Source organism: Hemicordylus capensis, chromosome 2, assembly GCF_027244095.1.
Source record: "Hemicordylus capensis ecotype Gifberg chromosome 2, rHemCap1.1.pri, whole genome shotgun sequence".
Taxonomy (NCBI): Eukaryota; Metazoa; Chordata; class Lepidosauria; order Squamata; family Cordylidae; genus Hemicordylus; species Hemicordylus capensis.
Window position 1 is genome coordinate 241,949,116 of NC_069658.1, and position 26,942 is coordinate 241,976,057.

At 46.6% G+C, this 26,942-nt stretch overlaps 1 protein-coding gene and 1 non-coding gene across 2 annotated transcripts; one reads left to right on the forward strand and one right to left on the reverse strand.

The window, feature by feature from the left end:
- Positions 1-4: 4 nt before the first annotated feature.
- LOC128347581 (zinc finger protein 271-like) lies at positions 5-24,732 on the forward strand. The gene is made up of 4 exons (XM_053302532.1): positions 5-224; positions 2,730-2,842; positions 7,256-8,632; positions 22,530-24,732. Exons 2-4 carry the CDS (start codon positions 2,794-2,796, stop codon positions 23,699-23,701), a joined length of 2,598 nt encoding a protein of 865 aa, XP_053158507.1. The 5' UTR covers positions 5-224; positions 2,730-2,793; the 3' UTR covers positions 23,702-24,732.
- LOC128348327 (U1 spliceosomal RNA) lies at positions 6,185-6,343 on the reverse strand. The gene has a single exon (XR_008318081.1). It is a non-coding gene; the product is annotated as a U1 spliceosomal RNA (small nuclear RNA).
- Positions 24,733-26,942: the final 2,210 nt, after the last annotated feature.

Here is a 26,942-nt window from a genome sequence, read left to right on the forward strand (position 1 = left end):
TGGGAGGGAATGGAACGCGAGGCAGCCGAGGCTGGGAGACGGCCGAGCATCTGGCAGAGCAAGCGCCCCCCCCACACACACTCCCTGCCGCGTGCATTTCCTTGAAGAGGAGCTGGAGTTGGTTCCCCAGGAGTAGGCAAAGCCCCCGAAGAAGCAGCGGACGTTTCCACGCCTCTTCTGTGGCGACAGCCGGGGGCTCTGTCTTCCCCCCTCTAGGAGAACTAGTGAGTGCCGCGTACAGGGTGGGAGGGGAGGATCCAGGGGGCTCAGGGGGAGAGGTGAGAACCCGGGCTGTCCGTAGCGGGGCTCGGGGCTGTGGGCGAATCATCCTGGGCTGTGCGCTCCGTACCCCTCGCCGTAACATTTTAATTGAATATGTGCATAATCTGTCAAACACAGTTGCAAACATACACAATTTAACACAGTTGCATTCCAGACTTGAATTAATTATCTTGCAATAAAAATCTCATTTGAAGGAAGACACCAACCCTTAACTCAGTGTTGGATGGTGGCCACTGAGTGCAGATTATAGTTAAACCCTCCATTATATATGTTGGATAATTTGTGGAAAATGCCATCATCATACTTCCTAATGACCTACACATTCCAAATTCTGCATGAACAATCCTGCCACTTAAATTAGCTGAATGCACTACTATTTACACTTTTAGACCACAATATCCTGGGAGGGAAGGTTTAAATATCATTTTGCTTGTAATTTTTAAAGAAGAAATCCTCAAGATAACTAGCAGATTTTAACTGTCATTCTTCTCAACAGATGTTCACCACTCAATAATCAGATCAGTAATTCCCAAACCACATCATGCCCCGAAGAAGCAGACCTTTCTCAGATTCACATTTACCATATATAGTCGTCATTCAATAAAATGAAAAACATTTGAAGTTGAATCCTACAAAATTCGAACTGTTCTTTTACTTTTTTTTGGCAAGCACATTAAATAAATCTATTACCTATATTTAAATCCTCTATCAGTGCAATCTACGCAAAATGACTTTGTCCAATCAACAACAGGCCTCACCTGCAAGTTGAATATTTTGGACAGAAACCCAGATATGATAGTTGCTCCTATTTCTGAACTGACAGTAAACCACAATGAGGCTATCCCCACGATCAATGGAAAGCGGGCTATGGGAGCTTCTGTGGATCGTGGAAACCACCGGGCAGCTAGCCTGCCTAAAGCACCCTCCCCTTAAATGAGGTTAACAGAGGGAGTGCTCTGTTAACTGCATGTCGTTGCTTGTGTGTCACTATGGCGTGCAGCGACACATGAGTAGACCCCCAGCCGGGAGGCTGCAAGCAGGTTCCTGGGCTCGGGGGTCACTTCAGGAAGCCCCACGCACTGGCACAGGGCATCATCCTGGGACTTGGCCCCCGATCTCCGCAGCCCCCGCCAGCTCCGTGAGGGAGCCGGCAGTCGTGTGGGCGGCCGGTCTGGCCACCCAGGGCTCCACCTCCGATTGTCTATGGGGAGAGCAGGCTAAGCCCACTCGCGCCGCAGACCACATTGAGGCGCTTCACAGCAGTCATGTGAAGCGCCTCTTTGTGAAGCAATCAAGTGTATTGCTTTGCTTCTGCCACAAAAGCAGGGGGAGAGTAACTGGACCTATCCACTCCCAGCACAGGACCTCGAGTGACTGTGGCTGGTGTCTGTCTTAGGTTTCTTTTTCGTTTGTGAGCCCTTTGGGGACAGGGATCCATCTTATTTATTTGTTATTTCTCTGTGTAAACTGCCCTGAGCCATTTTTTGGAAGGGTGGTATAGAAATCGGATGGATGGATGGATAGATAGATAGAAGCAGGAATACCATGAAGAAAAGTGGGCATTATTCAGCAAAACTTGTACACTGAAATTCTTTGTGTTTATCATTTTTGTTTGTAAAATACAATTAAATAAATAAATAAATAAATAACAGACAACAATATCAAACTACAGCTTGATCCTGTTATCCTGTTATTCCCCACCCCCGTTCTCTCAGCCCTTGCCTCACCTCTGAAAGTTTACTGCAACTTAGGAACATAGGAAGCTGCCATATACTGAGTCAGACCATTGGTCTATCTAGCTCAGTATTGTCTTCACAGACTGGCAGCAGCTTCTCCAAGGTTGCAGGCAGGAATCTCTCAGCCCTATCCTGGAGAAGCCAGAGAGGGAACTTGAAACCTTCTGGTCTTCCCAGAGCCGATCCATCCCCTGAAGAGACTATTTTCCAGTGCTCACACTTCTCATTTCCCATTCATATGCAACCAGGGTGGACCCTGCTTAGCTAAGGGGACAAGTCATGCTTGCTACCACAAGACTAACTTTCCACCACCACCACCACCTGCTCCTTGCTTCAACCCACCAAAGGTGGTGTTTTATTTTCCTTTGAAACATTTGTTCCATGTTGATAATTGAATTAACCCCTTTACCTCCCCCACGCTCTTCCTTTACCCCCTTGTTCCTTACAGGCTTGGACTGGCCCACAGGGCAACAGGGCATCTTCCTGGTGCGCCCCACTGCACTCAGCAGCAATGAATACTCCCACCCTTAAGCACCCATTCTGCTCAAAACCCGATGCCCTCCCCACATACATCCCAACACCCTCTCAGTGCCCCCAATACGGCCCTGGTTCCTTACCTTTGTTTTTACATTGAAAACTAATAAAACACACATACCTATTAATTGTGCTTTTAGGGGAACAATTGTTGAGTTGTTGTTATTTTTCTTTCAGGGTCTGGTGACTTTTGAGGCGATTGTGAGGGGGAGCAGGTTCTGTAGGAACCAGACTAAAGGGCATGCATAGGGGAGCCATGGAGGAGAATTCTGGGAATGTGATCTTTCTGGGTAAGAGTCCCTCTTTCCATTCTTTGGTTAAGATCTGAGTACAAATGGTAAACAGCAACATTTTATCATTGTTCACACTCCTGTTGGGTTTCAGCATCCTGGTTTCCCGCTTTCAGCCTGACAGGATTGTGGGGTCTCTCTTCACAGTGAGGGGGGCCCTTAGCTGGTGGTCCTTTCTCTAAGCTACACAAGATGGCATCAGATTCGGGTGTCAAAGGCTACCTCCTTACTTGCTCCAGGAGGAAATCGGATGCTGTAAGACGGCTTTTCCTTCCTGGCTGCAGCTTTTCTCTCTGTGCTGAGTCGCCTATTGTCATATCAGCCTCTAAGCCACTAACAACATCCATAAATCATATAATAAAATCACAAAAATATTCAGTACACAATGAATGGTTAATTTACAGGACAATTAAAAATATTAATTTTAGAAGATGTATGTCCTACTTTCCTCTTAGATCCAAAGGAGCTCGCAACCACAAAGATTCAAACCATTCTACAAACCGCATTGCAAAAGCAAGAAAAAGCAAATGTCATGCCAGATCTAGAAGAAGTAAATTTCTTCTTGTGTATTAAGAGTCAGAAAGAAGCAAGGCGGCTTCCCTAAAAAGCCAAAATCTTGGGCAGCCTCCAGAAATAGGGAAGGAGTCACCTGACCATGCCTCACAGCAGGTGCCTAGCTGTAATGGAGTGTGTGTGGAGGGGAGGGACCAATGTCCCTGGTCTTCCAAGGGCCACCGAAGGCTGCCTCTTGCCTTCCAGACACCGGGCGCCCAATACCCCTGAGCAGCACCGCTGCCCCTCTGCCACCCGATGTGGAGCCTGCTGGCCTTCATGGCTGTGGTGATTGCCTAGTACAGACTGTCAATCAAAAGTCTTTTTAAACTTAGGAACCTCTCTGGAAAGAATTCCTAAGAGAGGGGCTATGGAATGGAGTGAGCAGGTAGCCATAAAGTTCAGGTGGAGCTGAGATTCCCAGAGAGGGCTGGAGGGAGCCCGAGTGAGAGACAGCTTGGATAGTGTTCCCACAGATGGGGATGGTTCGGGCGAGAGACAGGGTCTCTGGCTAGGGTCTCGAGAACAGGGCTGAGGGTAGGATTGGGAGGTTGGTGGGTAGGTTGTACACACCAGGCATGACCTCTGTAGAGCAAGCTTGACTATCAAATGCAAATGCTGGGTGTGTGTGATTGATTACACAGGAAGTAAGAAGGAAGGGGGGAAGTAAGAAGTACCGATCCACCAGGGATCTGTACCGAGACCGGTGATTTTTAATTTATTCATAAATGATGAAGAAGTAGGGGTAAGCAGCGAGGTGGCCATATTTGCAGATGATACCAAACTCTTCCAGGTAGTGAAATCCAAAACGGATTGTGAGGAGCTCCAAAAGGATCTCTCCAAACTCAGTGAGTGGGTGACAAAATGGCAAATGCGGTTCAGTGTTGGCAAGTGTAAAGTGATGCACATCGGGACAAAAAACCCCAACTTCAAGTATACGCTGATGGGATCTGAGCTGTCGGTGACTTACCAGGAGAGAGATCTTGGGGTCATGGTGGACTCCTCGTTGAAAGCATCAACTCAATGTGTGGCAGCTGTGAAAAAGGCCAGTTCCATGCTAGGGATCATTAGGAAGGGGACTGAAAACAAAACTGCTAATATTATAATGCCCTTATACAAAACTATGGTGCGGCCACACTTGGAGTAGTGCGTACAATTCTGGTCACCACATCTGAAAAAGGACATTGTAGAACTGAAAAAGGTGCAGAAGAGATAATCAGGGGCCTAGAGTACCTTCCTTATATTTGATTTTGATTTCTATCTTTTTGATACCACCCTTCCAAAAATGGCTCAGGGCAGTTTACACAGAGAAATAATAAATAAATAAGATGGCTCCCTGTCCCCAAAGGGCTCACAGTCTAAAAAGAAACATAAGACAGACACCAGCAACAGTCACTGGAGGTACTGTGCTGGAGGTGGATAGTGCCAGTTACACTCCCCCTGCTAAATAAAGAGAATCACATTAAAAGGTGCCTCTTTGCCAAGTTAGCAGGGCTTATGAGGCAAGACTGCAACACCTGGGGCTTTTTAGTTTAGAAAAAAGATGACTGCAAGGAGACATGATAGAGGTCTATAAAATAATGCATGGTGTGGAGAAAGTGGATAGGGAGAAATTCTTCTCCCTCTCACATAACACTAGAACCTGGGGTCATCCCATGAAATTGATTACCAGGAAATCTAGGACCAACTAACGGAAGTACTTTTTCACACAACACATAATCAACTTGCGGAATTCTCTGCCACAAGATGTGGTGACAGCCAATAACCTGGATGGCTTTAAGAGGGGTTTGGATAACTTCATGGAGGAGAGGTCTATCAGTGGTTACTAGTCGGAGGGCTATAGGCCACCTCCAGCCTCAAAGGCAGATTCCTCTGAGTACCAGTTGCAGGGGAGTAACAACAGGAGGGAGGGCACGCCCTCAACTCCTGCCTGTAGGCTCCCAGTGGCATCTGATGGGCCACTGTGTGAAACAGGATGCTGGACCAGATGGGCCTTAGGCCTGATCCAGCAAGGCTGTTCTTATGTTCTTACGTCACGTTGGATATATAGCCTGGGAGGTTGTATTCCAGGGAAGGTGTTGAAACTCTAAAGAAGTTTGTTTTACCTTGATGGACACCTCAGTATCTTTACCGTAAAGCCTTTGTTGACACACTGACACAAGCTTATAGAAGTACCAGCATTTTGAATACCAGATGGAACTATCAGTGGTGTACTGACTAGTCAGTGGTGTATTGACTAGCAAGTAAATATGAAAGTTGTTACTTTGTTCCGGAAACTATTATGCGTGTGACCCTACATTGTAGGGAATAGAAACCACTGAAGCTATTGTGCCCCAATACAGTTATTTTATTTCGTTTAGAATTTTAAAACACTTTCAACTGTGTCTATTTAGTTCTCTCCACGTTACCACTTGGGCAAAATACCAAAGCTAGGGTTAGAAACCCAAATTAGGATATAATTTACTGGTGGCAGCGAAAATATATAAAGGGTTTAAAATAAATAAAAGGGTCACAGACCTTTTTATTGTTAACTGTAACAGCAGTCCATCTGGTTGCTGGTGCCAGCCTGCCTCTGTAGACTGGCCCCAATGTGATCTGATGACATCATGCCACTCATAATAGGATCTAATGTCACCGGAGTGGCTTCACCCTGACATAATTAGACCCTGGCCTGGAAAAAAGATGGTCCACCCCGTGGTTTCCCCTGCTAACTGGGCAGAGAGTTACTTCTAAAACATGGTGATTCTCTTTATTTAGCAGGGGGGAAGCAACTGAGCATATCCACCCCCAACACAGTACTCCTCCAGTGACTGTTGCTCCCACAAATTATGCAGTCGATTTCCCCGCATTTGGGGAAATTGCAGGGGTCAGCACACCCCTGCAATGGATGAGCCTTACCCTGGGAAAATCACCTTCATGGTCATGATGTCCTCCCTGCCAGGTATCTTATGTTGCTTCTTAGATTCTGAGCCCTTTGGGGACAAGGATCCATCTTATTTTATTTATTTCTTTGTTTCTCTGTGTAAACCACTTTGGAAACTTGTTGGAAAGCAGTATATAAATGTTGTTCTCTATAACTGCCAGGTGGGGGGCGGTGTGTGCCCCAAATCTTGTCCCAAGGTCACCCTCATCATCACTAAGTCACTGTCTTACAGATCATGGAGTTCTAGAGGACAGGACCTGACACACACTCCTGTTCGGTTCACGGCATAGGTCACCGACTAGAGCAGCCAAGGCAAGATCAGTCCCAGAATCAGGCCAAAAACCATTTCTTCCAGAGATATCTGGAGTTGAGTCACTGCTACATGCTTGAACAATCAAAGCATATATACTGCTTTTCAACAAAAGTTCTCAAAGTGGTTACATAGATTGATATAAATAAATAAAATGGCTCCCTGTCCCCAAAGGGCTCACAATCTGAAAAAGGAGCATAAGACAGACACCAGCAATAGCCACGGGAGGGATGCTGTGCTGGGGATAGAGAGGGCCAGTTGCTCTCCCCCTGCTAAATAAAGAGGACCACCACTTTAAAAGGTGCCTCTTGGCTCAGTTAGCAGTGGTGTACACTGACTTATACTTTGGCCCCTGCCCAAATACTGACTGACTGGGTGTCTCAGAGCTGCCCAGTGTACTTCAGGGCTATACTGGGAGCTGAAGACAGGTCTTTGTGGTCCCAGTCCGCACATGCACTGCATCAGCAACTAATGTAATGCCAATCAGAGTCTGCTTAATATGGGGCAGGATCTGCCCTGAGTCTTAATTTTCATCTTGCACTCGCAACCATTGTTAGTTGGGGTTCTTGCTTGCTGCCAGCCTCCTTTTCTCTCTAGCTCTCTTACCATTTTTTCTTTTTCTCTCCAGGAGATGATGGGAGGGAGAATGAAAGTCAGCCATGCTGGATGTTTTTCAAAACAGCCAAATGCAAGGAGGAAGGAGAGCAGAAACTGGAAATGAAAGCAAAAGAGAAGCAGGGAAGTGAATCCTTTGCTTCAGATGATGGAGTCTCCTATGACATCCCAAATCAATTAGAAATAGTGAAAGTAAAGAAAAGGTTTAATTGCACTCTGTGTGAGGAAACTTTCACTTGCAAGTCCAGCCTGAAAGTTCATTGGAAAATCCACACATGGGAGAAACCATATAAATGCCTGAAGTGTGGAAAGAGCTTTAGGCAATCTGGAGGCCTCACTTCACATCAAAGAATCCACACTGGAGAGAAACCCTACAATTGCTTGGTGTGTGGGAAAAGCTTCAGTCAAGCATCAGGCCTCATTTCCCATCAAAGAACCCACACAGGAGAGAAACCATATACATGTGTGGAGTGTGGAAAGAGCTTCACTCAAAACTCAGGACTCACTCTACATCAAAGAGTCCACACAGGGGAAAAACCATTTAAATGCTTGGAGTGTGGAAAGAGTTTCAGTGTGAGTACACAACTCACTTCACATCAAAGTATTCACACAGGAGAGAAACCACATAAATGCTTGGAGTGTGGAAAGAGTTTCAGGCGAGCGGACATGCTCAGGTTGCATCAAAGAATTCACACTGGGGAGAAGCCCTATCAATGCTTGGAGTGTGGAAGGAGCTTCAGTAGCAGAACAGAAGTCAATAAACATCAGAGAACCCACACTGGGGAAAAACCATATCAATGCTTGGAGTGTGGAAAAAGCTTTATTCGGAGCACACAGCTAACATTACATCAAAGAACCCATACTGGGGAAAAGCCATATCAGTGCTTGAAGTGTGGCAAAAGCTTTAGTCGTGGCTCAACCCTAATATCACATGAAAGAATCCATACAGGGGAGAAACCCTATGAGTGCTTGGAGTGTGGAATTAGTTTCACTCATTTCTCAGGCCTCACTTCACATCAAAGAATCCACACAGTGGAGAAACCATATCAATGCTTGGAGTGTGGAAAAAGCTTTCGTTGGCGTCCAAACCTTACTTTGCATCAAAGAACTCACACAGGGGAGAAACCATATAAATGCTTGGAATGCGGAAAGTACTTCAGTCAAGGCACTGGCCTCACATTACATCAAAGAATCCACACTGGGGAAAAACCATACAAATGCCTGGAGTGTGGAAAGAGCTTCCGCCAAGCCTCGTCCCTCACTTCCCATCAAAGAATGCACACAGGGGAGAAACCGTATAAATGCTTGGAGTGTGGAAAGCATTTCGGTCACAGCACAAGCCTCACTTCCCATCAAAGAATACACACAGGGGAGAAACCATATAAATGCTTTGAATGTGGAAAAAGCTTTGGGTGCCGCTCACAACTCAAATGGCATCAAAGAATCCACACAGAGGACAAAGCATTATCAGTAGCTGGAATGTGAAAGGAGCACTAGTAAGAGTAATTGATGCATCAAATAATTCATACAGGCAGGAAATCTCAGTGCTTAGAGCGTAGCACAGTGGTTCCCAACCAGGGTTCTTCCAGATATTATTTTATTTTATTTATTTAACATTTGTATACCACTCAAAACACAAGTCTCTGGGCAGTTTACAACAAAACAATAAAAGCAACAAGTAAGAAGGTTAAACCATTATAATCATTTAAAATTTAAAACAACATTAAAACTATTAAAAACCATTAGACTGTTAAAACTCTATCTAATTAGAAGCCTGGGTGAACAAATGTGTCTTGACTGCCTTTTTAAAAGTTGTCAGAGATGGGGAGGCTCTTATTTCAGCAGAGGCTCTTATTTCAACAAGAGCAATAACTGCTCTTATTTCAGCAGTTCACCAAAGCTGAACTACAACTTCCATCATTCCACTGCTGAACTGCAACTCCCATCACCCCCAGCCACAGTAAATTGTAGCTGGGATTGATGGGAGTTGTAGTTCAGCAACATCTGGAGGAACCCCAAGTGGGAACCACTGGCTTAGAAACATGTAGCAGAAACATTTGTTATAAAGCACACCAAAGAATGTCCATAGAAGACAAACCATATACATCGACTGAATATGGGAGGAGCTGCAAGGGGAGCACAAGCCTCGTGTCACATTTTTTTTTTAAGTCCATATGAGAAACCATATACTTGCTCAGAAAGTGTAAAGAGCTTCAGAGTGCAAACCACATATCAGTGACAGAAACCTCAGAGAGGAGAAGGCATCAAACTGGCTCGTCTGGCGGCTACTCAGGGGCGGGCCTTTTCCATTGCGCTCCCTGCTGCAATAAGAGCCTCTCTTTCTCTGACAACTCTTTAAAAGGCAGTTGAGACACATTTGTTCACGCCAGCTTTTAATTAGACTTTCAGTTTTTAATAGTTTAACATTGTGTTACATTTTAAATTACTTTGTGTTAATATTTTTAATTCTGTCTTAATTTGTATTGTTCTGTTGTCCAGAGGTGTAAATTTTTGTGTTAAACAAACAAACCCCCCCACTTCCGCGGATGAGGAAAGCAAATTATTATTATTATTTATTATTATTTTTACATTTTATATCCTGCTCTTCCTCCAAGGAGCCCAGAGCGGTGTACTACATACTTGAGTTTCTCTTTCACAACAACCCTGTGAAGTAGGTTGGGCTGAGAGAGAAGTGACTGGCCCAGAGTCACCCAGCTAGTTTTATGGCTGAATGGGGATTTGAACTTGGGTCTCCTCAGTCCTAGTCCAGCACTCTTAGCACTATGAAACTTAATCCCATCCAGATAGAGGTACTGTTCATTGGAGTTTCTGTTCATTGGGGTTTCTTGTGATCTAGGAAGAGTTTGTCAGCTTCTTTTGGATTATTTTGCTAGAACAAAACACAAACTTAAGAATTGGGCACTGCGGCCATATTCTGGGATGGTCAGAGGGGAAAAGGTTGAACCCTGTCTTGAAGGAACCAGACCTGGCTTTAGTCACTGACAGTCTGTTGACTTCTACCTGCTATAAACGATCCCCAGGAGGTTTACATACAATTCTTGTCATGAACTCCATATGGGGCTGATTTTGAAGCCTGTTTAGAAACTGCAGGTAAACTGGAATATGTCCTCCGGTCTGCTGAAGGGAGCGACCAGATCACAGCATCATTCTCCAGTGTGCACCAGTAACCGGGCAGTTTCCAGGTTCATTTGAAAAACGTCGGTCTTGACCTTTACAGCCCTAAATGGTATGAGACCAGAATATCCTCAAAATTGCCTCCATCCAATTCAGTCTGTCCATCTCTTGAGATCACCCACTGAAGCCCTGCTTTGTTTTGCTCAGTGGCCATAAGGCACGGGGCCTTTTCTGTGGGGTTCCCAAGAGAATGGGATGCTGAGCTGATGGAAGTTTGTCTGGACCTTTCCCTGCTCAGCTTTCAACCTGTAAGAATGACACACACACACACCCCTGGGCTGGTGTTGCTTCTTAGATGATTTCCCCATTGCTACTGCTTTTAATCCAATCTTGATTTTACTGCTCATTTAGTGTAATCGTTATGGTGTTTGAAAAATAATGTTCATTTTAATTCTCATTGTGTTGGCTGTTTTGGATAACCATATACAATAACAATATATGAAGGTATATCATGAACTGGCCTATTCCCTTCTCTGGGACAGAATCAGCCAACATGAGACCCCAGACAAAGTTAGTTCCCATGCCAATTTAGCCAGCAAGAGATTCTTTAATCCAAGATGTCTTAAACTTTCAGTGAACTGGCTAAGCTCTGGGAACTGACAACAAGACAGCTCTGTTCTTAGGATTGGCATATTTTCTAGGACAGTTCTGTTTGTTGGCCTTTGGAATGCTGTTTTATTACCAATTTTCTCGAAGAGATGTATTCATCTTTGAACTGCCTGGGCTGCTCAACTTTGGCCCTCCTCCAGATGTTGGCCTACAACTCTCATAATGCCTGGCTATTAGCCACTGTGGCTGCAGATTATGGAAATTGTAGTCCAAAAACAGCTGGGGGGGTGAAGTTTAACAAGCCTAGCTAGGAATGTTTGCCAGATTGTAACAAGAGACCTGGAAGCCTTTATTACATATCTTTTGTAGAGAGGCATCCTGTTTATGATATTTTCCTTGTAGCCTAGAAGTGTGAGCTGGTAGGCTAGCTATTTAGATATTGTCTTGAGAAAGAAACCCTCTCTCTTCCCTCCCGCTGCACCCCCTTTATCCTGTGAAGACATTGGTATGTGGAACCTGCAGTTAGCAAGAGACTGCAACCGGAGCTGGCTTGTTCAGTATTTGGAAACACACCTTTGGGGAACAAAACAAAACTCTGCTTATCTGATGAGAAAACACAGGCCTGCCACATCTTTAAATCTATATGTAAATTATGTCTTTATGACCAGACCTATTGACATATTTGAAATCATTCAGGGCAATTTAGAGTGACCATAATGGACACATGCTTTGGGGCAGGGACTTTATGACCTGATGAAAGACTCAGAGCTGTATAAAAAGGCTGGCCGTGAGACAGAAGGCAGCCTGCTCTGAGAATCTCTCGGACCTGCTCACCAAGTTTACCAAGAACCCTGCTGGTAAGGTTCCAACAAGACTCGGTTCCGTCAGCAGTTCTCCTGCGGAGGGGAACTGGCCTGCATCCTGGATCTGATCCAAGACTTGCCTACACACCCACAGCCAACTCTATGCTTTTCAGCATCTGTCGGTCTGTGTCTGTTTTGTTACAAGCCACTCCAAAGTCTGGTCATATGGCAAGCCTCTGTGTTCCCTTCTCTTTGAGGATTCCAGCCTCCACCTCCATCTGCTTTCCCCACTTTCCCCTTGCTCGCTTTGCCTGAGCCTCCTCCCATTCCATCTTTCTCCATCTTCCCCTCCTCCTCATGAAGTTGGGAATGCTAGGAATTGTTGGCTTGCAAACTACATACTTATGCCCGCATATTTCTCCTGCCAGCTCTTAGATTCACTGTTGTGTTTTTATTAGGTAAATAAAAATACCCTCGTCCATAAAGTGGTGGTCTGTCTTTCTTAGCTCTTCTGCCAGAACCCAAACATAAGAACAAGAGAGCCCTCTTTAATTAAGAGCAGTGTTGCTAAACCCCTCTCCACTCTAGTTATCTCCTGAGCGTCCATAGAGTGCAAAGTGACTTTGGTGCACAACAGGTGGGGGAAAGGGTGAAAAAGAATAAAACCTTATTTCATATAAAAGGACATAACGAATGAGCCTCTGTATAAATGAATTCCAGGAATTCATGTATATATTGGTATAATTCATATATATAGTAGTATAAGAATTCATTTATACTAGATTACTCTGCTCCGGCTGGAGACCACAAAACAACCTGTGGCTCCATGGATCAGGCCCGAGTCCGAGTCTCTGGCCACTTTTTCCACAGCTCCAGACGTCATTTTTGTATCCAAAGAGAGCAAGCCTGCAAACCCACAGCAGCCTGGATATACTTTGCTTTCAGAGAGAGGTTTGCAGCAAGATCCGACCATGGAGGGACATTCAGGCTTCACTTTGCAGCTGGATTGAAGGAGAAGCTCCGAGATAGTAGTAGCAAAAGGGTTGGGCGGGGGGGGCGTCTTTTCCCCACCCACCTCCCAAATCTGACCCGCAACTTAAGAGTCTCTCCCTGCCTTTCTCCCTTTCCAAATGGGAGGAAGTAGAAGAAGAAAGAGCAGAGAGAGAGAAAAGGGCGACACGAGACGCAGAGAAATCACTTCCGGTTCCCATTAGACCGACGCCCTTTGCGGGGAGCCGCAAATGTCAACACTGGTAAGGAGCCGTTCTGTCTTCCTACTCTATTTTGCTCTGTCCTAGAGAGGAAGGATTGGGAGGGGATGGAACGCGAGGCTGGGAGACGGCCGAGCATCTGGCAGAGCAAGCGCCCCCCCCCCCCCACTCCCTGCCGCGTGCGTTTTCTCGAAGAGGAGCCGGAGATGGTTCCCCAGGAGTAGGCAAAGCCCCCGAAGACGCAGCGGACGTTTCCACGCCTCTTCTGTGGCGACAGCCGGGGGCTCTGTCTTCCCCCCTCTAGGAGAACTAGTGAGTGCCGCGTACAGGGTGGGAGGGGAGGATCCAGGGGGCTCAGGGGGAGAGGTGAGAACCAGCGGGGGGAGAACTGGTCTTATGATAAAAAAGCATGGATGGATGGATTGCCCAAAGGCTCTGGGCGGTGCACAACAAGCTGAATTGTTGAATTAAAGGGGAATTGTCCCCTTTGCTAAGCAGGATCCACCCGGGTTTGCATTCAAATGGGAGACTACATGTGAGCTCTATAAGACATTCCTCTTAGGGGATGGGGCTGCTCTAGGAAGAGCATCTGCATGTTTGCATGCAAAAGGTTCCAAGTTCCCTCCCTGGCATCTCCAAATACGGCTGAGAAAGACTCCTGCTCAACTCTGGAGAAGCCGCTGCCTGCCAGTCTGTGCCGTAGACAAGGTGAGCTAGATGGACCATGGTCTGACTTGGTAGAAGGCAGCTTCCTGTGTTCTTTTGAGAAATGCCAGGTGGGCAAGTGAGGGGATGGATTACACAGATTGGCTGGGAGCCTGGGACCTATTGGCTGCCTCCATCCCCATACCCCTACCTCTGACCTTGTTGAAGCATGAGGCAGTGGGGAGGGGCAGGCTCTGAGCTGGGACTTTTCAGGCCTTTCCCATGATTGCCTCCTCTGTTAGTGAGCCTCCCCCTCTGTGAGATTGTAATGGAATGTGGGAGAGACAGAATCAAACACTTTAAATCCCCCCCCCATTCACTGTTCCCTCTAACAGGGATTTCCAGATGTTGTTGACTACAACTCCCAGCATCCCCAGCCAGCTGCATTGACCTTTGGCTGGGGATTCTGGGAGTTGTAGTCAACAACATTGCCCCTTCCCCAACATTGCCACTCTGGAACTTGTACAGTCTAAATACCTGCGAGCAGCACTCCAAGTCTTGAGATGTGTCTCCAATGCCACTCTGCTAACTTTGCAAAGAGGCACTTTTTAACGTGGTGATTCTCTTTATCTAGCAGGGGAAGAGTAACTGGCCCTATCCACCCCCAGCACAGTACTTCCAGTGACTGTTGCTGGTGTCTATCTGATGTTTCTTTTTAGATTGTGAGCCCTTTGGGGAAAGGGATCCATTTTATTTATTTATTTCCCTGTGTAAACCACCCTGAACCACTTTTGAAAGGGCAGTATAGAAATCGAATGAATGAATGAATGAATGGGCTGGAGGCTAGGGTGTGGATGGCCATTCTCTGTTATTGGCCCAGACTATTCTTTTGCCCAATTGGTCTTGCCCCCCTAACCCTACGCGATGATTACCAATCTAGCTGGATTCAGACAACAGACTAAAATAGCTACTCTGGACCTTTCCGCCTTGACCTTGCTCAGCATGGGCTACGATCAGGCAAAAAGCAACCATCAAGCAGCACATTACAGACATGGGGTGTCAAACCGATCTCAGCAGGGTCCCAAAATTTCCTATCAGTGACAGGCTTAGATATTCTTCTTCTCCAGCAGCATACCTCACCCAATTGGAGGTTCCAAAGCACAGAAGGACATTCACTTTGGCTCGCAGTCATGGCCTCCCTTCAGCAGTGCTAGAAGGCCATTATAGAAGGACCCCATTTGCAGAGTTGACTATGCCCCTGTAGCCTAGGGCAGATCAAAACTACTGAGCATGTTCTCCTCTACTGCTTGTTCTATAGAGACATTAGTGCCTCCCTCATCCTCCCATTGCTAAGCAAGTATCCAGGTCATCCAAGCCAAATCTACAGCTCCTTGCTACTTTCTGACTCTAAGCCTGCCATCGCATATAGCGTTGCCTGGTACTGTGCGGCTGCAATCAGCATTCGTCGGTGGATGACAGGCAGTGAGTCCTATCAGCCTTAATCTGACCCTCCGTGACTCTAGGCAGGCCCTGTTATTGCTCATGTGCCTCCCTTTTTACTGCTCCTTATAACCTTTAATCTGGCTCTTCTCCAGTTTCATTACTCAGGCTTTTATGTATTTTTGTCTTCTCATGTCTTTTAACTTGATTACATCCATTTTTATGCCCTTCCAACCCCGCCCCCCCCTTTAATGCCTTTCATGTGTTTTTATGACTTTTACTAACTTTTAGGCCCTCATGCTTTTGGTGTATTATCTACTATTTTTAGTCCTTATCGTATTAATATGTACCAATTTAAATGTAATCACCTTTTATCTACTTTCACTTTTAACATGTAATCACTCTTATACTTTATGCTGGTCTATGACTGTAATAGAGATTGATTGATTGATAGTCAGCAACAATGCCTCTGAGTACCAGTTGCAAGGGAGTAACAGCAGGAGAGAGGACATGCCCTCTACTCCTGCTTGTGGCTTCCAGCGGCATCTGGTGGGCCACTGTGTGAAACAGGATGCTGGACTAGATGGGCCTTGGGCCTGATCCAGCAGGGCTGTTCTGATGTTCTTATCTGGGAATCCCTGTTAAGAGGGAACACTGCCCCCATTTCCTCTGCCTCTGCAATTGCAACCCAGGTGCCAGGAACTTGAAGAGGCATGGACTCATACCCAGTGGTGACCCAGTTGGGGATGCTGGAGGGGGCGGCGGCAGCAGCCAGTCCCGCTTGTGACCAACACCAACCGAGCTGCTGGGGTTGGAGAGTCAGTGCTTGGAGGGCCAGCCTTCAGCACAGGCCTTTTGCATGCTGAAGGGGCAGTGGGTGGCCCTCACACAACCCTGCTGTTGGGGACAGGGAAGAAGGTGGCAGGCAGTGCCCCCTTCAACCCAGTCGTAACTCAGCTGCTGGGCACAGCGGAGGACCAGTGAGTGACGGCGTGCGCAGTGGCAGTCTAGCTCAGGGATGTGCATGAACCTGTTTGGAGGCCCTTTTATGGACAGGTTAGAACACCAGGCAGTTTGGAGGCTCGGAGGCGGGGGGGTGTAACTTTAAGGGTGGAGGAGGGTGCACTTACCCCTCCCTCTGCTTTCGTCCCACTGGCGTGCCATCAGTAAAGGCCCCATTCACTCTTTGGCTGGGTCAGAAGTGCTGGGTGTGCGTGCGCATGCCGAGTGCATGCCCACGCACATTGTGCTCATGCACATGCCCAACATGCGCACATGCAATGTCACTTCCAACCAAAGAGGGAACAGGGCAGCAGAGATACGCTGCCACCCCGACAGAGTCTTTACTAATGGAGCGCCATCGGCGGGGAGAGCGGAAAGAGGGGTAAATGCACCCTCCCCCACCCTTAAAGTTACACCCCCCGTCTTCGAACTCCCCTCCCCCCCGGTTCTGTGCACATCCCTAGTCCAGCTGCCACTCTTGGTACATGGGGTGGCAGGCAGCAACCCAGAAACCCAGTAGCATGTATGGTGGAAAGAGGTGGTAGGCGGCCCCCATAGCACATGGAGGCAATACACCTATTGAGTACAGTATGGTGTGTGTGTGTGTGTGTGTGTGTGTGTGTGTACGTCTCACTGGCGGCAGCAACCCAGGTAAGACCTGCCTCCCTCCTGTTAAAGCAACCTCTCGCCTCCCGCCAGCTGGAGCACTTTGAAGCGTTTCGGGGCACTAGAGGCACCGAAACACTTCATGCACATCCCTAGGAGGCTGTGGGCCTGAGCCAAGACCCTGCTAACTTGGCAAAGAGGCACCTTTTAATGTGGTGATGCTCTTTATTCAGCAGGGAGAGAGTAACTGGCCCTCTCCACCCCCAGCACAGTACCTCCAGTGACTGTTGCTGGTGTCTAGCTTATGTTTCTTTTAGATCGTGAGCCCTTTGGGGACAGGGATCCATCTTATCTATACATTTAATTCTCTTAGCCAGTATGCGTATCCTCCTGGATTTGGTGGCGGAACTCTCGCGAGAGTTCCTAGCATTGTGCGAGAGTTTGAGGCAAAGGAAAAATGGCGGCTGCCGGGAGGCAGGGGCGGGACGGCCTGGGTAGAGGCCGTCCTGGGTAGAGGAGGGGAGGAGGAGGCGGCAACGCTCGGCCCGCCCGCAGGAGGCGGGACGGCTGTCCCAGCAGTCCAGGGAAAGGGGAGGCGGCGGAAGTGGCGGCGAAGCCCAGCCTGGCCTCCGGGGGTGGGAGGCGGTGTGCCAGGCCAGTGAGACAAGAAAGTGGCGAGGAAGCAGCTGAGAGACTGCAAAGGGGGTGAGTGGGAAAGAGAGAGTGCAGAGTGGGGCAGGAGGGGGGAGGGGGCAAGAGAGTGGGGCAGGAGGGAGGGGGAGGTAGAGGGAGAGTGGGGCAGGAGGGAGGGGGGGAACAGCCAGCCCCAAATAGCACACAGATGCTCTGTGCGGCTAGGCTAGTTTATTTATTATTTCTCTGTGTAAACTGCCCTTAGCCATTTTTGGAAGGGCGGTATAGAAATCGAATAAATAATAATAATATAATAATATTAACAACAATATTGATAATAAAATTCTGGCATCCCAGGTCCTTGGGAAGGACTCGATGTCTGGATAAAACAAACCAGTCAATAACACCTGTCAGACTGTGTAAACAAGAAATAATAATAAATAATAAATAATGGCCCAGATCTTGTAACTACCTAGCAACAGCCCTGCTCACACTCACTGCTCTATTCCACAGCTATGGCATTTGTTTGAAGAGGCAAACACTGGGACTGTGGACAGCGTGGGGAAGATGAGGCCTCCCAGCATATAAGTGCCAGAGGTGGGACTTCCAGGTGCGTTCTGGGGCTCTGTACACAAGTACAGCATCCTTTTCTTTGAAAGAGTCTGAATGAGGGGCTGGAAACCCAGATCCTTCCAGCCCAATGGACCAATGCCTCGGCAAATATAGAAATCCTTTGCCTTGGGTCTTAAATTTAGGCAGCCAGCAGAAGGTGGGGTTTCACATCTTCCGGACTCCTTTGCCCCTGTTCCACAAAGATATCATTGCCTCCCTTTTGTGCTGGCATGATGGGGCTGTGGAAGGCTCTCTAACCCACATGGTGTGGAGTTGTAGTGCGAAAAAGCTCTTTTGCGGCAAGAAGTGATTCTTCTCATCCATTTGGACTTGAATTCAGATTTGAGATTTAGTGAGAACATCATTCTTCTTGGATACTTGCCAAAGGTCTGGGATCTCTCCAGGGACCACAGACTGAGGCGCTACTGTTGCCAGGCCTATGATTTAGCAGTAGTGCAAAACTCATACATGTCCTTCAAATCTAGCAGTGGATGGAAGATCTCCCTACCTTAGTTATGTGCAGAGACGCAACATAGTGCTGTGAGATGAAAGAAGAATTGCATACCAAGATTTGGAAGAATTACTTAGGTTTACTAGCATAATTTTCCATTTGTTCCTTGTTGATAATTGTCTTAACCACGTTACCTCCCCCATGTTCTTCCCACTTTACCCCCTTGTTCCTTACCCCCTTGTTATTACATGGAGAGCTTTAATAAAACACAGATCTTTTAGTGGTGCATTTAGGGGAACAATTGTTGGGTTATTTCAAGATTTGTGTTTGTTTTATAGTATTTATTTATTATTATTTTCATTCAGCGTCTGATGACTTTTGAGGAAGTTGCGAGGGGGAGCAAGACCAAAGAGCCTGTACAGGGGAGCCATGGAGGAGGATTCTGGGAATGTGGTCCTTCTGGGTAAGATTACCTCTTTCCATTCTTTGGTAAGATCTGAGTACAAATGGTAAACAGCAACATTTTATCATTGTTCACACTCCTGTTGGGTTTCAGCACCCTGGTTTCCCACTTTCAGCCCGACAGGATTGTGGGGTCTCTCTTCACAGTGAGGGGGGCCCTTAGCTGGTGGTCCTTTCTCTAAGCCAGGGTTTCTTAACCTTGGGCCCCCAGATGTTGTTGGACCACAACACCCATCATCCCCAGATATGACCTTTGTGGCTGAGGATGATGGGAGTTGTAGTCAAAAAATATCTGGAGGCTCAAGGTTAAGAAACCCTGCTCTAAGCCACACAAGACGGTATCAGACATGGGTGTCAAAGGCTACCTCCTTACTTGCTCCAGGAGGAAATCGGATGCTGTAAGACGGCTTTTCCTTCCTGGCTGCAGCTTTTCTCTCTGTGCTGAGTCGACTATTGTCATATCAGCCTCTAAGTCACTAACAACATCCATAAATCATTCAATAAAATCACAAAAATATTCAGTACACAATGAATAGTTAATTTACAGGACGATTAAAAATATTAATTTTAGGAAATGTATGTCCCGCTTTCCTCTTAGATCCAAAGGAGCTCGCAACCACAAAGATTAAAACCATTCTACAAATCACATTACAAAAGCAAGAAAAAGCAAATGTCATGCCAGATCTAGAAGAAGTAAATTTCTTCTTGTGTATTAAGAGTCAGAAAGAAGCAAGGCGGCTTCCCTAAAAAGCCAAAATCTTGGGCAGCCTCCAGAAATAGGGAAGGAGTCACCTGACCATGCCTCACAGCAGGTGCCTAGCTGTACTGGAGTGTGTGTGGAGGGGAGGGACCAATGTCCCTGGTCTTCCAAGGGCCACCGAAGGCTGCCTCTTGCCTTCACCCCATTCCTTGGGTTGCCCAGACACCGGGCGCCCAATACCCCTGAGCAGCACTGCTGCCCCTCTGCCACCCGATGTGGAGCCTGCTGGCTTTCATGGCTGTGGTGATTGGCTAGTACACACTGTCAGTCAAAAGTCATTTTAAACTTAGGAACCTCCCCTGGAGAGAATTCCTAATAGAGGGGCTATGGAATGGAGCAAGCAGGAGGTGGCTATAAAGTTCAGGTGGAGTTAACTGAGGTTCCCAGAGAGGGCTGGAGGGAGCCCAAGTGAGAGAAGGCTTGGATAGTGTTCCCACAGATGGGGATGGTCAGGGCTAGAGAGAGGGTCTCTAGCTAGGGTCTCTAGAGCAGGACTGAGGGTGGGATAGGGAGGTTGGTGGGTTAGGTTTTACACACCAGGCATGACCTCTGTAGAGCAAGCTTGACTATCAAATACAAATTCTGGGTGTGTGTGGTTGATTACATAGGAAGTTAGAAGGAAGGGGGGAAGTAAGAAGTGGGGTCCCCCAGGGATCTGTGCTGGGACCGGGCTGGAGAGAGCCCGAGTGAGAGAGGGCTTGGATGGGGATCCCACAGACAGGGATGGTTAGGGCGAGAGAGAGGGTCTCTGGCTAGGGTCTCTAGAGCAGGACTGAGGGTGGGATTGGGAGGTTGGTGGGTAGGTTGTACAGAGGCATGACCTCTGTAGAGCAAGCTTGACTATCAAATGCAAATGCTGGGTGTGTGTGGTTGATTACACAGGAGGTTGTATCCCAGGAAAAGTGCTGAAACTCTAAAGAAGTTTGTTTTACCTTAATGGACACCTCAGTATCTTTACCGTAAGGCCTTTGTTGAAACAATCTTATAGAAGTACCAGTGTTTTGAATACCAGATGGAAATATAAGAAGTGGTGTATTGACTGGCAAGTAAATATGAAAGTTGTTACTTTGTTCCAGAAACCATTATGTGTGTGACCCTACACTGTGGTGAATAAGAAAGCACAGAAGCTATTGTACCCCAATACGGTTATTTTATTTGGTTTGGAACTTTAAAGCTGTTTCTACTGTGTCTACTTCTTTCCATGTTACCACCTGGGCGCAATACCAGAGTTAGAGTCTGAATACCAAATTAGGATGTCGTTTGGTGGTGGCAGTGAAAATATATCAAGGGTTTAAAATAAATAAAAGGGTCACAGACCTGTATATTGTTAACTGTAACAGTAGTCCATCTGGTTGCTGGTGCCAGCCTGCCTCTGTAGACTGGCCCCAATGTGATCTGATGACATCATGCCACTCATAATAGGATCTAATGTCACCGGAGTGGCTTCACCCTGACATAATTAGACCCTGGCCTGGAAAAAAGATGGTCCACCCCGTGGTTTCCCCTGCTAACTGGGCAAAGAGGCACCTTTTAAATGTTGTGACTCTCTTTATTTAGCAGGGGGAAAGCAACTGGACTTATCCACCCCCACCATAGTATCCCTCCAGTGACTGTCGCTGGTGCCTATCTTAGGTTTCTTTTTAGATTGTGAGCCCTTTGAGGACAGGTATCCATCTTTTATTTATTTATTTATTTATTTATTTCTCTATATAAGCCGCTTTGGAAACTTTTGTTGAAAAGCAGCATATAAATGTTGTTATCAGTGAGTAGTAGGGATGTGCATAGAACCGTGGAGGTGCGGTCCAGCGCCAGCGGGGGTCTCCCTTTAAAGGGGGGGAGTTGCACTTACCCCTCCTGCCGTTTCTCCCCCACCGGCGCTCCGTTTTTATGAAATGTTCTTGGGGTGGCAGCATTCCTCCCTGCTGCCCCTGCCCCCGTTGTTTGCAGGAAGTACCGATTGCGCATGCGCCCGCTGCCACAACGCACACACCCGCCTTGCACATTGCATGTGTATATAACACACAACGTGCACACACAGTGTGCGGCGGGCGCACATGTGGGGGCAGTGGGCGCACGCGCGATCGGTACTTCCGGTATTTCCGGCAACCAGCGGGGGCAGGGAGGAATGCTGTCATCCCAAAAACATTTTGATGCTCATACACTACTACAGCTACAAATATTCTTATACTGCTTTTTGGCAAAAGTTCCCCAAGCGGTTACCTAGATTGATATAAATAAATTAGATGGCTCCCTGTCCCCAAAGGGCTCACAGTCTGAAAAAGGAACATAAGACAGACACCAGCAATAGCCATGGGAGGGATGCTGTGCTGGGGATAGAGAGGGCCAGTTGCTCTCCCCCTGCTAAATACAGAGGACCACCACTTTAAAAGGTGCCTCTTGGCTCAGTTAGCAGGGGTGTACACTGGCTTATACTTTGGCCCCTGCCCAAATACTGACTGACTGGGTGTCTCAGAGCTGTCCAGTGTACTTCAGGGCTATACTGGGAGCTGAAGACAGGTCTTTGTGGTCCCAGTCCGCACATGCACTGCATCAGCAACTAATGTAATGCCAGTCAGAGTCTGCTTAATATGGGGCAGGATCTGCCCTGAGTCTTAATTTTCATCTTGCACTCGCAACCATTGTTAGTTGGGGTTCTTGCTTGCTGCCAGCCTCCTTTTCTCTCTAGCTCTCTTACCATTTTTTCTTTTTCTCTCCAGGAGATGATGGGAGGGAGAATGAAAGTCAGCCATGCTGGATGTTTTTCAAAACAGCCAAATGCAAGGAGGAAGGAGAGCAGAAACCGGAAATGAAAGCAAAAGAGAAGCAGGGAAGTGAATCCTTTGCTTCAGATGATGGAGTCTCTTATGACATCCCAAACCAATTAGAAATAGAGGAAGTAAAGAAAAGGTTTAATTGCACTGTGTGTGAGGAAACCTTCACTTATAAGTCAAGCCTGAAAGTTCATTGGAGAATCCACACAGGGGAGAAACCATATAAATGCCTGAAATGTGGAAAGAGCTTCAGACAATCTGGAGGCCTTACTTCACATCACAGAATCCACACTGGAGAGAAACCCTACAGTTGCCTGGTGTGTGGGAAAAGCTTCAGTCAAGCATCAGGACTCACTTTACATCAAAAAGTCCACACAGGAGAGAAACCATATACATGCTTGGAGTGTGGAAAGAGCTTCACTCAAAACTCAGGCCTCACTCTACATCAAAGAGTCCACACAGGGGAAAGACCATTTAAATGCTTGGAGTGTGGAAAGAGTTTCAGTGTGAGTACACAACTCACTTCACATCAAAGTATTCACACAGGGGAGAAACCACATAAATGCATGGAATGTGGAAAGAGTTTCAGGCGAGCTGACATGCTAAGATTGCATCAAAGAATTCACACTGGGGAGAAGCCCTATCAATGCTTGGAGTGTGGAAGGAGCTTCAGTAGCAGAACAGAAGTCAATAAACATCAGAGAACCCATACTGGGGAGAAACCATATCAATGCTTGGAGTGTGGAAAAAGCTTTATTCGGAGCACACAGCTAACTATGCATCAAAGAACCCATACAGGGGAAAAGCCATATCAGTGCTTAAAGTGTGGAAAAAGCTTTAGTCGTGCTTCAGGTCTAATATCACATGAAAGAATCCATACAGGGGAGAAACCCTATGAGTGCTTGGAGTGTGGAATGAGCTTCACTCACTCCTCAGGCCTCACTTCACATCAAAGAATCCACACAGTGGAGAAACCACATCAATGCTTGGAGTGTGGAAAAAGGTTTCGTTGGCGTCCAAACCTTACTTTGCATCAAAGAACTCACACAGGGGAGAAACCATATAAATGCTTGGAATGTGGAAAGTACTTCAGTCAAGGCAGTGGCCTCATGTTTCATCAAAGAATCCACACTGGGGAAAAACCATACAAATGCCTGGAGTGTGGAAAGAGCTTCTGCCAACGCTCATCCCTCACTTCCCATCAAAGAATACATACAGGGGAGAAACCGTATAAATGCTTGGAGTGTGGAAAGCGTTTTGGTCACAGCTCAAACCTCTTTTCCCATCAAAGAATACAACACAGGGGAGAAACCATATGAATGCTTTGAATGTGGAAAAAGCTTTGGGTGCTGCTCACAACTCAAATAGCATCAAAGAATCCACACAGAGGACAAAGTGTCATCAGTAGCTGGAATGTGAAAGGAGCACTAGTAAGAGTAATTGATGCATCAAATAATTCATACAGGCAGGAGATCTTCTCAATGCTTAGTGTGTAGCACAGTGGTTCCTAACCAGGGTTCCTCCAGATGGAAAGTGCACAGAGATTATGAATGGGACTGTTCAGCCAGTGAGTTTCCAATACCAAGACATTTATTCTGCTGAAAGTAGGTGCAGAGTTCTAGTACACTGCAATGTATAGTATTGTGTTCTGGCAATTTGAGGTAATCATCTGTTAGCCAAAGTGAGTCTTTATAACCACACATACCTGCTTCTCATTTCATAAGGCGGTGGGTGGGGGGTGTTTGTAGCTGGGATTGATGGGAGTTGTAGTTGAGCAACATCTGGAGGAACCCTGGGTGGGAACCCCTGGCTTAGAGACATGTAGCAGAAACCAAAGAACGTCCATAGAAGACAAACCATATACATCGACTGAATATGGGAGGAGCTGCAAGGGGAGCACAAGCCTTGTGTCACTTTTTTTTAAAAGTCCATATGAGAAACCACATACTTGCTCAGAAAGTGTAAAGAGCTTCAGAGTGCAAACCACATATCAGTGACAGAAACCTCAGAGAGGAAAAGGCATCAAACTGGCTCGTCTGGCGGCTACTCGGGGGCGGGCCTTTTCCATTGCGCTCCCTGCTGCAATAAGAGCCTCTCTTTCTCTGACAACTCTTTAAAAGGCAGTTGAGACACATTTGTTCACGCCGGCTTTTAATTAGACTTTCAGTTGTTAATAGTTTAACATTGTATTAAATTTTAAATTATTTTGTGTTAACATTTTGAATTCTATCTTAATTTGTACTGTTTTGTTGTAAACTGCCCAGAGATGTAAGTTTTGGGCGGTATACAGATATGTTAAATAAATAAACCACCCCACCTTCCTGGATGAGGGAAGCAAATTGAAACCTAATCCCATGAAGATAGAGGTACTGTTCATTGGGGTTTCTGGTGATCTGGGAAGAGTTTGTCAGCTTCTTTTGGATTGTTTTCCAACACCGCCCCCCGCTTAAGAATTGGGCACTCAGGCTGAATTGGCTGTGTTCTGGGATGGTCAGAGGGGAAGAGGTTGAACCCTATCTTGAAGGAACCAGGCCTGGCATTGGCCACTATGTGGGGATGATTTTGAAGCCTGTTTAGAAATTGCAGGTAAACTGGAATGCGGCTTCCGGTCTGCTGAGGGGAGCAACCAGATCGGACCATCCTATTGCAGTGTGTACCAGTAACCAGACAGTTTCCAGGTTCATTTGAAAAAAGTTGGTCTTGACCTTTACCACCCTAAATGGTATGAGACCAGAATGTCCTGAAAATTGCCTCCACCCATCTCAATCTGTCCATCTCTTGAGATCACCCACTGAGGCCCTGCTTTTATGTTTTGCTCACTGGCCATAAGGCACAGGGCCTTTTCTGTGGGGTCCCCAAGAGAATGGGATGTTGAGCTGATGGGCGTTTGCCTGGCCCTTTCCCTGCTCAGCCTCCAGCCTGCAGGAAAGACATTTTTCTCATTTGTTGTCACGCCCCCCCCCCTGCCCCAATTTTGCTTCTTAGATCATTTCCCCATTGCTATTGCTTTTAATCCAGTCTTGATTTTACTGCTTGTTTGATGTAATTGTTATGGAGTTTGAAAAATAATGTTCATTTTAATTCTCATTATGTTAGCTGTCTTGGATAACATTGTAGGGTAATGATACATGAAGGTATGTTGTGAATTGGCCTATTCCCTTCTCTGGGACAGAACCAGCCAAATTAGACCCCAGACCAAATTAGCTTTCATGCCAACTTGGCCAGCAACAGATTCTTTAATCCAAGATGAATTAAGATTTCAGTGGACTGGCTAAATTCTGGGAACTGGCAACGAGAGACAGTTATGACCTTGGGAATGTTTATAGCATGTTTTCTGGGATAGCTCTGTTTGTTGGCCTTTGGAATGCTGTTTTATCACCTGTTTTCTCGAAGAGATGTATTCATCTTTGAAGTGCCTGGGCTGCTCAACTTCGGCCCTCCTGCAGATGTTGGCGTACAACTTTCATAATCCCTGGCTATTGTCCACTGTGGCTGGGGATTATGGGAGTTATTTATTTTTATTTATTTGATTTCCATACCACCCTTCCAAAATGGCTCAGAGCGGTTTACATTAAAACAAAACTAAAATCAATTAACTATTAACATTGAAAACTGCAAAAACAACATAAAACCATTATTAAAACCCTGGAAGGCCAGGCCAAACAGATAGGTCTTAAGGGCTCTCCTGAAGGCCAGTAATGAACTCAGATTGTGGATTTCTGCCGGGAGTGCGTTTCGCAGCCCAGGAGCACCTACAGAGAAGGCCCACCTCTGAGTTGCCACAGACATGTTGGTGGTAACTGAAGATGGACCTCCTCAGATGACCTTAATGTGCGTAGGGATCGTGCAGAAGAAGGCGCTCTCTAAGATAACTCAGACCTATGCTGTTCAGGGCTTTAATGGTAATAACCAGCACTTTGTATTTTCCCCAGAAACATATCAGCAGCCAGTGCAACTGTTTCAAAGCAGGCATAGTATGGTCTCTCCGGGTTGCCCCAGAGATCAATCTGGCTGCCACATTTTGAACTAACTGAAGTTTCTGAACTCCATACAAAGGCAGCCCCACATAGAGTGCATTGCAATAATCAAGCCTGGAGGTTACCAGCTTATGCACCACTGTTTTAAGGTCATCCTCTTCAAGGAATGGATGCAGCTGTCGAATCAGCTGAAGCTGATAGAAAGCACTCCTGGCCATGGCCTCCAGCTGAGATACCAGGGTGAGGCCTGGGTCCAGGAGTACTCCCAAGTTGCATACCTGCTCCTTCCAGGGGAGTGTAACCCCATCCAGCGCAGGAAGGTCTAACCCATCCCTCAAATTCTGAGCCCCTACAATGAGCACCTCTGTCTTGCTTGGATTCAGATTCAATTTGTTATCCCTCATCCAGCCCATTACTGCCTGTAGGCAGTCATTTAGGGAATGAATGCCATTTCCTGACAATGAAGAGGAAAATGAGAAGTAGATTTGGATGTCATCAGCATACTGATAACACCCAGCACCAAATCTGATTACCTTACCCAGCGGTTTCATGTAGATATTAAAAAGCATTGGTGACAGAATGG